This window comes from Pelophylax lessonae (genome assembly GCF_965119305.1).
Source record: "Pelophylax lessonae genome assembly, chromosome: 9".
NCBI classification, from domain to species: Eukaryota; Metazoa; Chordata; class Amphibia; order Anura; family Ranidae; genus Pelophylax; species Pelophylax lessonae.
This window is the reverse complement of record NC_138776.1, coordinates 4128119-4141693: the sequence shown is the minus strand read 5'-3', so window position 1 is coordinate 4141693 and position 13575 is coordinate 4128119. Positions and strand designations below refer to the sequence as shown.

Sequence of the window (13575 nt, the reverse complement as noted above, 5' to 3'; positions counted from 1 at the left end):
TGGGGGTGGGTATAGGATTGTGTATATGGGATTGTATGGTTGGGGAGGGTATAGGATTGTGTATATGGGATTGTATGGTTGGGGAGGGTATAGGATTGTGTATATGGGATTGTATGGTTGGGGAGGGTATAGGATTGTGTATATGGGATTGTATGGTTGGGGAGGGAATATAATTGTGTATATGGGATTGTATGGTTGGGGTGGGTATAGGATTGTGTATAGGGGATTGTATGGTTGGGGTGGGTATAGGATTGTGTATATGGGATTGTATGGTTGGGGTGGGTATAGGATTGTGTATATGGGATTGTATGGTTGGGGTGGGTATAGGATTGTGTATATGGGATTGTATGCTTGGGGTGGGTATAGGATTGTGTATATGGGATTGTATGGTTGGGGTGGGTATAGGATTGTGTATAGGGGATTGTATGGTTGGGGTGGGTATAGGATTGTGTATAGGGGATTGTATGGTTGGGGTGGGTATAGGATTGTGTATAGGGGATTGTATGGTTGGGGTGGGTATAGGATTGTGTATATGGGAGTGTATGGTTGGGGAGGGTATAGGATTGTGTATATGGGATTGTATGGTTGGGGTGGGTATAGGATTGTGTATAGGGGATTGTATGGTTGGGGTGGGTATAGGATTGTGTATATGGGATTGTATGGTTGGGGAGGGTATAGGATTGTGTATATGGGATTGTATGTTTTTTTTCCCTTTTGTTGGTTGAACTGGGTGGATTTGTGTCTTTTATTTTTCAACCAGACTATCTATGTAACGATGTAAACTGAAAGCTCTATTGGGTTTAAGGTTGCTGACAGGCTGTGCCATATGTGACATTTTTTAAAATTTTACCTAAAGTTAAAACTTAAATTTCAGTGAAAATGGTCACCTTTGCTCATCCCGGCTCAGCAGCAGTGCGCCCATAGGAGTGAAATGTCCCTCTAAGTGGTCCCCAAAACACTTTACCTGGAACACAGGTGGGAATACGGACTTCCCCGTTTTCATCCATCCAAACTCCAAACTTGGAACACGTGAAAGTGGCGGAGCCTAAGAAAATGTTACATTGTTATTAGAAGTAAAATGTAATGGATTATTGCACTTTGCTTTACTGAACAGTCACAGAAATTTGTCTCTATGGGGACAGCAGAAAGCAGGGAAAGACATTTCTGACTCATGGCGTGTCCGTACAAAGTCCACTGTGAAGAAAACTTTGCAATATTCCAGCGAATCCGGGGTCATTCAACTGGGGGTCAGGGGAAAGAACACAAAGGGGTTGATTTACTAAAAGCAAATAGACTGTGCACTCTGCAAAGTGCAGTGGCTCAGGAGCTTAGTAAATGAGGTAAAGCTTCACTTAGCAAAGAATACCCAATCATACATAAGGCAAATTGAAAAAAACTGAATGTTTGCCACTGCCATGGGTTCAATTTTTAACAAAAACTTTGCTGGTTCACCACCAGAAATATGGAATAACCCAAAATGCAGTGCATAGCCTTTGTCTCTATTTAGCTGAGTCTGGAGAGACAATTATATGAAGGGATAAATATCACAGCCTCCTTGTTATTGGAAGGTGGGGTGACAGCAGCCATATTTTCAGCGTGTGTTGGAGTTATTGGAGAGAGCTTACAATTCTGTGTACAGAGAGATACTGTGCTACACTTTTCTGTGCTGAACTACATTATGCTACACTTTACTCTGCTACACTATGCTCTAATGTACTACACTGTGCTACACTTTGCTAAGCTGTACTACACCATGCTACACTTTTCTGTGCTGAGCTACACTGCGCTAAACTATGCTACACTTTGCTGTAGTGTGCTATACTATATACACTATGCTGTGCTCTAATATACTCTACTTTGTGCTATGCTACATGGTGATACTCTTTGCTGTGCTGCACTGTGGTACTCTTTGCTGTGCTGCACTGTGGTACTCTTTGCTGTACTGGGCTATACTATACCTCACTCTGCTGTGCTGTGCTGCACTGTGATACTCTTTTCTGTGCTGTGCTGCACTGTGATATTTTTTGTTGTGCTATTCTAAACTGAGATACTCTTTGCTGTGCTGTACTACCTTGTGGTACTCTTTGCTGTACTGTGCTATACTATACCTCACTCTGTTGTGCTGTGCTGTGCTACACTGTGATACTCTATGCTTTGCTGTGCTGCACTGTGATACACTTGCATTTGGTGTGCTGTGCTGCACTGTGAAACTCTTTGCTGTGCTGTGCTGTGCTGCACTGTGATACTCTTTGCTGTGATACTCTTTGCTGTGCTGCACTGTGATACTCTTTGCTGTGCTGTGCTGTACTGCACTGTGATACTCTTTGCTGTGCTATACTGTAAAACTCTTTGCTGCACTATGCTACATTGTGGTACACATTGCTGTACTGTGCTATACTATACTACACTTTACTTTGCTGTGCTACGCTGTGCTATGCTGTGCTCTTATAAACTCCACTTTGTGCTATGCTACACTGTGATACTCTTTGCTTTGCTCTGCTGTGATGTGCTGCACTGTGATACTCTTTGCTGTGCTGCACTGTGATACTCTTTGCTGTGCTGTGCTACATTGTGGTACACTTTGCTGTACTGTGCTATACTACACTTTACTTTGCTGTGCTACGCTGTGATACACTTTGCTGTGCTGTGCTACACTGTAAGACTCCGTTCGCACTATGTCGGATCCGACTTCGGGGGCGACCTGTGAAGTCGCGTGCAGCGTGACTTCGGCGCGACTTGCACGGACTTCATAAAATGAATGTCTATGCAAGTCGCTCCGAGGTCGCCCCAAAGTAGTACAGGACCCTTTTTCTAAGTCGGAGTGACTTGTGTCACTCCTATTAGAACCGGTCCTGTACTACACTATGGAACGTGACGGTGCGTGACTTCTCAGGCTGACCAAGTCGTATTAGTGTGAATGGAGACTAATACTCTTTGCTATGCTGTGCTGCACAGAGATACTCTTTGCTGCACTGTGCTGCACTGTGCTACACTCAGTAATATAACCCTCAAGAAATAGAAGAAATTGGTTACTGGTTTTACTCCCAGTCCCCAGCATCTAAAATCAATGACTTATTCTGAGTCCATACATTCTATTTAAAGGCCCTTTGTCAGGATAGACTTCAGTCTGCACACCTCTTTCCGTCACCATTCTGTAGTACGGCTCGGTACAGCTGTAGATGATGGAGGGGAGGGGCATCGTCTTGTCTGGCTCAGTCAGATTGGTGTAACGACCATTCAGCAGATCTTCTGGTGTCTTACAATCCTTGCCTGCAATCACTGGAAGACATTTGTAATACTGGTAATCATAGGAAGAATAATTATACCCTAATATTTCAGCCCCTGGAACAATAGTACCCCAACACCTGGGGTCCCAGAACAATGACACACTGACATCTGGGGGTCTCAGAACAATGACTCCCTGACACCTGGGGGTCTCAGAACAATGACACACTGACACTTGGGGGTCCCAGAACAATGACACACTGACATCTGGGGGTCCCAGAACAAGGACACACTGACACTTGGGGGTCCCAGAACAATGACACACTGACACTTGGGGGTCCCAGAACAATGACACACTGACATCTGGGGGTCCCAGAACAAGGACACACTGACACTTGGGGGTCCCAGAACAATGACACACTGACATCTGGGGGTCCCAGAACAATGTCACAATGACATCAGGGGTTCCCAGAACAATGACACACTGACACTTGGGGACCCAAAAGAAGGACACGCTAACACTTGTGGTCCCAGAACAAAAAACCTCAAGGTTTTAAAACCATGGCACTAAGGACTTTTTCGTATTAATGTGTTTTATAGGACCTACACTTCTCTTAGCTACTAAGGATGAGCTAAAGTTCAGGCCGAACTGAACCCATGAGAAATTGTCACATGACAGCAGGCCGTCCAATCAGCTGCGTCCATGGAATTCTCCATTCTGCATCCACATGTAAGAAGAATGTGGAGATGCTGGTGACATCATTGACTGAATATGACCGCATGGCCAATGACATTGTCCAAATATGACCATATGGCCTGCTATCATTTGATGGTTCCCCGTGAGTTTGGGTCAAACTGAGATCAGCCTGAACCTTAGTTCATCCCTAATAGCCACCATCCAGCATCACTCCTTCCCTGAATTCTGCATCTCATTGGTTGCTGAGGGGTAATTTTTCCCTTTCCTAGTAAGAACAGATGCATACACAAGGCTCATAGTAAGACAGGGTCACAGAATAATGGCATCCTAAAACGTAGGGTCCCAGAACACTCACACTTGGTTTTCCATCCAAGATAAATCTGAACATCCCGATATAAGACTTACCTTTGCAGGATCTCTTGTCACTCTGTAGCTCAAACCCCGGGAAGCAGGAGCAGTGGTGGCCCCCTATATAGTTGTGGCAGAAATGCTGGCATGGTGAGGAAGCACACTCATCATTATCTAAGGGGAATAGCAAACAATCTAGGATTAGGAATATAATGGGACAGATGTGACTACAGAAAGGTCATTGAGGATAAAGAATATATACCACTATGTGAAATAGTTTTTCTTCAAAGTGAACCTGTGCTTTCTGGTTAAGTTTTGAGTTTCTAGGAGTGAAAGGGAAGAACCTAGAGGTGCATGGACAATAACTTCCATAATTAAACAGCAAACCTGAAATGTAGGATCTTAAATGAAAGAACTAGAAAATGTGTTTCTGAGCTTACACTCAGACCCATTGCCACCCTTCTCTTTTCCCTTGCCCCTTACTATTGGTCCCTCAGTGTGGAGGCCTTCTGCCCCTTACTATTGGTCCCTCAGTGTGGAGGCCTTCTGCCCCTTACTATTGGTCCCTCAGTGTGGAGGCCTTCTGCCCCTTACTATTGGTCCCTCAGTATGAAGGCTTCCTTACCCCTGCTCTTTATTATTGGGTCTTCAGCATGAGGGCTACCTGCTCCCTCTCCTTTACCTATTCCTTCCCCCTGCTCATTACTATTAGTCCCTCTGTGTGAGGGCTTACTGCTGCTTGTCCCCTTCTACTGGTTTCTCAGTGTGGGGGCTTTCTTCTTCCTGTCCCTAATATTGGTCCTTCAGTGCGAGGGGCTTCCAACTAATGCCTCTTATTATTAGTCCCCCAATATGAAGGCCTTCTACCCTTTACTATTGGTCCCTCAGTTTGAAGGCTTCCCTGATCCTATTCATTACTATTGGTCCCTCAGTCTGAGGGACATCTGCCCCCTGTCCCTTACTATCGATCTCTCTGATCCCTCAGTACCAGGGCTTCCTTCCCCAACCCTTACTATTGGTCCCTGTAACGTCTTCATTCCCAATGCCTGTTACTATTAGTCCCTCAGGGTAGGCTTCTTTCTGCTTACTATTGGTCCCTCAGTATGAGTGCTTCCTCCCTCCTGACTCTTAATATTGGCTCCTCAGTATGAGTGCTTCCTCCCTCCTGACTCTTAATGTTGGTCCCTCAGTATGAGTGCTTCCTCCCTCCCGACTCTTAATGTTGGCCCCTCAGTATGAATGCTTCCTCCCTCCTGACTCTTAATGTTGGCCCCTCAGTATGAGTGCTTCCTCCCTCCTGACTGTTAATATTGGCCCCTCAGTATGAGTGCTTCCTCCCTCCTGATTCTTAATATTGGCCCCTCAGTATGAGTGCTTCCTCCCTCCTGACTGTTAATATTGGCCCCTCAGTATGAGTGCTTCCTCCCTCCTGACTCTTAATGTTGGCCCCTCAGTATGAATGCTTCCTCCCTCCTGACTCTTGATGTTGGCCCCTCAGTATGAGTGCTTCCTCCCTCCTGACTCTTAATGTTGGCCCCTCAGTATGAGTGCTTCCTCCCTCCTGACTCTTAATATTGGCCCCTCAGTATGAGTGCTTCCTCCCTCCTGACTCTTAATATTGGCCCCTCAGTATGAGTGCTTCCTCACTGACTCTTGTAGCAGGTTTTCCAGGCATTGGGCCGGATGTGGGTCTGTCATTGCTACCTCTCCAGCCCATGTGACCTGCGACCCTGGGTGTGAGAACTGAGACATGGACAACTCCGCCATCTTTGTTTTGTGGTTTTTATTGTATTTAAGGGGATGGGAGAAGGGAATGAGTGGGATACTCCTTTAGGCTCAACTAAGTACAACTCGGGACTTTCTAAGAAAAATGTCTGTTAATGCTGCCTTGATGCCAGCCGACGCTCAATGACGCTCGGAACACACTGTAACTTGAAAGAAGTGCTGAATCCTTGACTTTAAGTCCAGAAGACCCAGGACTGTAGAACATTGAAATGCTGACACTGCTGCACTGCAGAGTCACTGACTTCTCCCTCCGGCCTTGCACTGGCTTGAGGTAGCTTGTTGTGAATTCCTGTATGGCTGCAACTCTTAACTGACACACTTGCTCTTCAGGGCCCAAACTGCAGGTGCCCCCTTTAACCTTTAAATCTTCATGGTCCACTAACTATGTACCCCCTCTGTCACTTCAGGGTCCTCAACCTAGGTACCCCCTTTACAGCTAGCTGATGACTGGATCCCAGAATCTCTTCCGGAGTGGTCCCCTCTAACACTTCAGGCAGAGCCCCAGGGGCAATCCTCAGTACTCATGACCTGTGTAGGCTTTCCTGGGACTGGAACCCTTTTGCTCTCCGCTGGTTCTCGGCACACCGGATCCCCTCAGCTCAGCTCAGCACTCTCTGGACTCTCAGGCGACACACCGAGATATCCGCTTCCTCAAACAGGAGGAGAGACAGCCGTACTCTCCCTCCTGGGACGCTGCTCCCGCCAAAGACGTCGTGTCACGCACTTCCCTCAAACTTATACCCACTCCCAGAATCCCTTGCGGCATAATCTGCCTTCTGGGGTAGTTACAAGCCTGAATGTGTAACCTGATTGGGTTTCCTCCACTGCCCTATGAGAAGCCTCTCACAGGACCCAGTGGGGAGACTCCCCTCTCAGCAGACACACCTGGAAGCCATGACACCCTGACAAAAAGAAAACATGGCCCTACTGTTAGGCAGACAAGGCCCACTATACATTTGCCTAGCACCTACCTGTAGGGTGCTACACTCTTAATGTTGGCCCCTCAGTATGAGTGCTTCCTCCCTCCCGACTCTTAATGTTGGTCCCTCAGTATGAGTGCTTCCTCCCGACTCTTAATGTTGGCCCCTCAGTATGAGTGCTTCCTCCCTCCCGACTCTTAATGTTGGTCCCTCAGTATGAGTGCTTCCTCCCTCCCGACTCTTAATGTTGGCCCCTCAGTATGAGTGCTTCCTCCCTCCCGACTCTTAATGTTGGCCCCTCAGTATGAGTGCTTCCTCCCGACTCTTAATGTTGGTCCCTCAGTATGAGTGCTTCCTCCCTCCCGACTCTTAATGTTGGCCCCTCAGTATGAGTGCTTCCTCCCTCCCGACTCTTAATGTTGGCCCCTCAGTATGAGTGCTTCCTCCCTCCCGACTCTTAATGTTGGCCCCTCAGTATGAGTGCTTCCTCCCTCCCGACTCTTAATGTTGGCCCCTCAGTATGAGTGCTTCCTACCTCCCGACTCTTAATATTGGCCCCTCAGTATGAGTGCTTCCTCCCTCCCGACTCTTAATGTTGGCCCCTCAGTATGAGTGCTTCCTACCTCCCGACTCTTAATATTGGCCCCTCAGTATGAGTGCTTCCTCCCTCCTGACTCTTAATATTGGCCCCTCAGTATGAGTGCTTCCTCCCGACTCTTAATGTTGGCCCCTCAGTATGAGTGCTTCCTCCCTCCTGACTCTTAATGTTGGCCGCTCAGTATGAGTGCTTCCTCCCTCCTGACTCTTAATGTTGGCCCCTCAGTATGAGTGCTTCCTCCCTCCCGACTCTTAATGTTGGCCCCTCAGTATGAGTGCTTCCACCCTCCTGACTCTTAATGTTGGCCCCTCAGTATGAGTGCTTCCTCCCTCCCGACTCTTAATATTGGCCCCTCGGTGTGAGGGCTTCTTTCCCCCTGATTCTTATTATTGGTCCCCTGGTATTATGGCTTCCTGCCCCGGCCTCTGTCTGTTGGTACCTAAGTGGGAGGACCTCCTATCCACTGCCCAATATTATTGGTCCCTAAGGATACATTCACACCAGTGAATTAAGTTGGTGCGAATTGAAGCACAAAGAGAGACCTACTGCAGGATATATTCAAAGACCAGGGACAAATTACATAAGACTGATAGAGATTGTTGACACTACAACCCACTTTGCAAACCAATTCTCCCATTACCATTGTTTGCAAATGGCTGCACAGAAGGTATTAAAGGGGCGGCAGGCTGAGAACCAGCATTCTAGAAAGTGACGGCGGCCATTCTTATAATGTGTTGCACACACACAGCAACATGTTACCAGGCTCTCCTCTGAGTCCTCCCATCTTTTTTCAGAAAACCATTAGCCTCCTCTAGTTGACTCTACCTACCCACTGCCTGGTAATGAGCTTTAAATCCAGAGTAAAGGATGGTGGGGTCATTGGCCTTGTTGGAAACATCAGAATAGAATTCAATTGTCATTTGGTTGCCCTTAGAGACAAAAAGCTGATGACCGGGGTGAGAACTGGAATTCATAGGGCCGCAGAATCGCCGTAGTTCCTTTCTGTCAACCTGAACCTGCCGAGACAATAGAGACGGTGGTGAGCGCCGAAACATGACATCGAAGATTAGACAAAGAGGGAATGGCAACTTTTGATAAATTGCATTTGGCCTAATCAGTTTATCGAACTGTAAAATGTTTTAAAACCCATTTTGCTATCTTTAGTTTGTAAATCAATAAACATCTATGGCATCTCTCCCCTATCTCTCACCCCCTCTCTCTGTCTCTCTCACCCCTTCTCTCTCACTCTCCCTCTCTCTCTCTCTCCCCCCCATCCCCCTCTCCCACACCCCCATCCCTCTCTCCCCTCTCTCACCCCCTCTCTCTCAACCCCTGTCTCTCTCACTCCCCCTTCTCTCTCACTCCCTCTATCTCCCCTTTCTCTCTCTCCCCTCTCTCTCTCACCCCCTCTCTTTCCCCCCTCTCTCTCTCACCCCCCCATCTCTCTCACCCCTCTCTCACCCCCCCTCTATCACACCCCTATCTCTCTCCTTCATACCCTCCCTCTCTCCCCCTCTATCTGACCCCCTCTTTCTCACTCCTCCCCTCTCTCACCCCCTCTCTCTCTCTATCCCCCCCATCCCCTCTCTCTCTCTCTCCCCATCCCACCTCTCTCACACCCCCCCTCTCTCACACCTCCCCTCTCTCAACCCCTGTCTCTCTCTCACTCCCCCTTCTCTCTCACTCCCTCTATCTCCCCTTTCTCTCTCTCCCCTCTCTCTCACCCCCTCTCTTTCCCCCCTCTCTCTCTCACCCCCCCATCTCTCTCACCCCTCTCTCACCCCCCCCCCTCTATCACACTACTATCTCTCTCCTTCATACCCTCCCTCTCTCCCCCTCTATCTGACCCCCTCTTTCTCACTCCTCCCCTCTCTCACCCCCTCTCTCTCTCTATCCCCCCCATCCCCTCTCTCTCTCTCTCCCCATCCCACCTCTCTCACACCCCCCCTCTCTCACACCTCCCCTCTCTCAACCCCTGTCTCTCTCTCACTCCCCCTTCTCTCTCACTCCCTCTATCTCCCCTTTCTCTCTCTCCCCTCTCTCTCACCCCCTCTCTTTCCCCCCCCCCCCATCTCTCTCACCCCTCTCTTATTTTCAATAAAATAATTTGTACTATTACATATGTTTCATTACTTTCTGAGCAGTTAACCCAAAAACGATTATTTAGATCAGGAATTGGCTGAATACATGGCCTAATACTGAACTGGGATTTACACAAACCTGAGATGTAGAAATTATTATTTCTTGGCGTGCATTACGCGGCTCCGATATGGTCACAAAGTCTCGGGTACATCCTTCAGAGAGTTCAATGTTAAACACCAGGAACTTCAGTGAAATGTGGAACCCTTCAGGGACGGCAATATTCCAGGTAATGTGCTTTTCAGTTGGATACATCTCAGGAAAATTAGGGGATGTGATGAATCCATATTGGGGTGAAGAGGCTGAAGAGCAGGAGACTCCTCCAAGAAGCAGGAGAACCGAGAGGAACCTGAAGAACGAAACACCAGATGGGAATGTATAGAGCAGGGGTGTCCAACTTAATTTCATCCTGGGCTTCATCAGCATTATGGTTGCCCTCAAAGGGCCAGTTATTATTATTATCACTAGACATTAAGCCTGTTAAATTAATGGGCGCTAGAACATATGTGGTCAAACATTTGTAGAAACAGACTTAGCAGTAAGTCCACGCGAGCACGCACCAGCCGCTTCAACAGTTTTGCCCGGCCGCCCGAAGTCTCTGCGCTCCAAGTCCCAACGGCTGTCCGTGGGGCACATGCACAGTAGCGCAGTCCCACGGACACAGGGACTGGACGCAGAGACACTTGTACTTTATATGTATAGATAATAATGATTATTATACAGGATTGTATAGTGCCAGCAGTTTGCGCAGCGCTTTACAATATGATTATATCTGTAAGATTAGATGTCCAGAGCACCCCACGCCCCCTTATACCCTTACATGAGATGTCAAGAGCCCCCCCCCCCATCATCAAAAGTCATGAGTCACCCATCCTTCCTTACATCACAATGCACCCCCTTACCTTCTGCTGCTGCCAGGAAGAAGATGCGGGTGGATCTGGGAAGAAGAAAGTGCAGGGCCTGGAGCAGACCCGGGAGAAGGTCATTTTGAGCCCAAGGCAACCATGCTAAACTGAGCCCCCCACCCCCCACATCCCCCCCCCCGCTCCAGATTTCTTCCAGCACAAATCTTCTTCTCCCTGTCCCCCCTCCAAACACAGATCCTCCTAGATCACCACACCCCCCACCCCCAGATTTCCTCTCCTAGAACAAAACTTACTCCCTGCCACCCCCCAAATTCTTCCTTTTAACACATATCCCCTCTCCCCAATCTCCTTGTGGCACCCCCCACCTCATAGGATACCACAGTGCCCAGGGCAGCCGGCCCTTCTGCCCACCCCTTTTCCCAGCCCTGGTCTGGAGGAGAACCAGAGGAGGACTGGAGTCAGCTTGCAGAGTCTGCTGAATGCTGAGACCAGGGGAGGCAGAGGCAAGGTGGTGTTGCGGCTTCACACAGAGGTGCAGGATCTGTAGGAGGAATTCTGTCCTCCTCTCTGCTGCGGACTGCTGGGAAAGGGGGGGGGCAAAGACAAGCCTTTTTGAAGCTGCACAGAGGAGTGCAGTATCTGGCAAAGGAGTTCTGTCCTCTCTGCTGCTGACTACTGAGACAAGGGTGGTGCTACAGCTGCAGGAGAGGTGCGAGGGCCGCATGAAATGGCCCAGGGGGGGCTGCATTCGGCCTGCAGGCCTTGTGTTTGACACCTGTGGTATAGAGGGTTAGTACATACAGTGAAGAAAAAAAATGATTTGCTCCCCTGCCCATTTACAAAGAAATGGGGGGTGTATAATTTTTATCATAGATGTATTTTATATGACAGAGACAGAAGATCAACCAAAAATCGAGAAAAAAACACATGATACAAATGTTATAAATGGAGTTGCAGTTCAGTGAGTAAAATAAGTATTTGATCCCCCAAGCAGAACATGACTTAGTAGTTGGTGGATAAACCCTTGTTGGAAGCACAGAGGTCAGACGTTTCTTGTAGTTGGTGACCAGGTTTGCACACATCTCAGGAGGGATTTTGTTCCACTCTTCTTTACAGATCTTCTCTAAATCATTATGAGTTTTTGGCTGTCACTTGGCAACTCGAAGTTTTAGCTGTCAGCCGGATTTCCCCACTGACCACCTGATTACTCATTTAGCTGTCAGTGTACTCTGAAGTCCCAGCAATTGGAGCTGCAAAAAACTAAAAAAAAAACAAAAGCAACTGGGCAATGTTTATCAACAACATTGCTCAGCCACTGAAACAGAAAGATAAGAAGAAACGTTGTTTCTTTTTGTATCTCACTGTTTTCTTCATCTACAGATCAAAGGGATGCATTTCCACCTGCAGATGAAGTCAGTTTAAAGTAACCTGTCAACTAAAAAAATAATTCTGTTTTTTGTTTTTTATTAAATGTTTCTCTGTTTAACTCCTTATTACCCCTTTTTACTCTAATCAGCTTTAACCACTTCGGGACCGCCCGCTGTGTTTTTATGTCGCTAATTTAACGTTAAATACCAGAGTTATGACAGCAGATAGCTGGCATAACCACGGTATTTTCCTACACGGCTGGTGGTCCTCTTTCACATAAAAGTGATCCCAGCAACAAATTCGCCACAGGATCACTTTTATAGGCGGCCGGGGAGGTGCACCTCCCCCTTCTGCCGCTTCCCGGTCATTTTCGCTGCTTACTGGAGCCGTCGGTAGCGAGGAAAACTATCTGATTCCCTGTGCTGCTGGGCATGAAGTTGACTGAGGGCAAGATGGCCCCCACTCCACTCTATGCCCTTGGAGGACCGGAGCGACGTCACTTCTGCCCAACAGCCTTAAAGGTCCAATTTTTTTTTTTTTTTTTTTTAAATGACTTTTTTTTTTTTTTGCTTTTTTTGCTTTAAAGTGTAAATGTGAGATGTGAGGTCAATTTGACCCCGGATCTCACAATAAAGAGGACCTGTCCTGCTTATTTCTATTACAAGGGATGTTTACATTACGTGTAATAGGAATAAAAGTGATCAAAATTTCTTTTTTGGGACAGTGTAAAAAAAAAATTAAAAAAATCTAGAGCGCCTGTCCTTCCAAGTCCCACCCTCATATGTAAACAGTGTTCAAACCACACATGTGAGGTATCACCACGATCATTAGAGTGAGAGCAATAATTCCATCCCCCGACCTCCTCTGTAACTCTAAACTGGTAACCTGTAGAAATTTTCAAAGCGTCGCCTATGGAGATTTTTAAGTACCGAAGTTTGTTGCCATTCCACGAGCGTGCGCAATTTTGAAGCATGACATGTTGGGTATCTATTTACTCGGCGTAACATTATCTTTCACATTATAGCAAAAAAATTGGGCCTACTTCTTTGTTTTCTTATTTTTCAAATTGAAAAAAGTGTAATTTTTCCAAATAAAATTGCGTTTGTAAGACTGCTGTGCAAATTCAGTGTGACATAAAATATTGCATTGATTTCCATTTTATTTTCTAGGGTGTCTGCTAAAAAAAAAAAAAAGATATGTAATGTTTTGGGGTTCTAAGTATTTGTATAGCAAAAAATACTGTCAGAAATAGGTCTGGTCCTTAAGTGGTTAATTAACGCCTTATTCTCCTCCATTTAATTACTTACATAGTTGGTGAGGTTGAAAAAAGACATCAGTCCATCCAGTTCAACCTATGATGTGTGTGTGTGTTTGCTTTTAACCGTACATTGTATACCCCTGTATGTTGTACATTGTATACCCCTGTATGTTGTAAATTGTATACCCCTGTATGTTGTACATTGTATACCCCTGTATGTTGTACATTGTATACCCCCCTGTATGTTGTACATTGTATACCCCTGTATGTTGTACATTGTATACCCCTGTATGTTGTACATTGTATACCCCTGTATGTTGTACATTGTATACCCCTGTATGTTGTACATTGTATACCCCTGTATGTTGTAC

The 13575-nt window shown here is 46.8% G+C and overlaps 1 protein-coding gene across 1 annotated transcript in view; it reads right to left on the bottom strand.

Annotated features, from left to right (window-relative positions):
• LOC309563076 (complement C1r-A subcomponent-like) overlaps positions 1-10057 on the bottom strand; it is a 29286-nt gene extending 19229 nt beyond the window's left edge. Inside the window, exons 1-5 of the mRNA XM_082267379.1 lie at positions 9794-10057; positions 8403-8589; positions 4328-4444; positions 3136-3279; positions 965-1045 (exon numbers count right to left, since the gene is read on the bottom strand). Of these exons, the coding sequence (XP_082123505.1) occupies positions 965-1045; positions 3136-3279; positions 4328-4444; positions 8403-8589; positions 9794-9967 (703 nt within the window). The 5' untranslated portion in view covers positions 9968-10057. The remainder of the gene's footprint in view (positions 1-964; positions 1046-3135; positions 3280-4327; positions 4445-8402; positions 8590-9793) is intronic.
• Positions 10058-13575: the final 3518 nt, after the last annotated feature.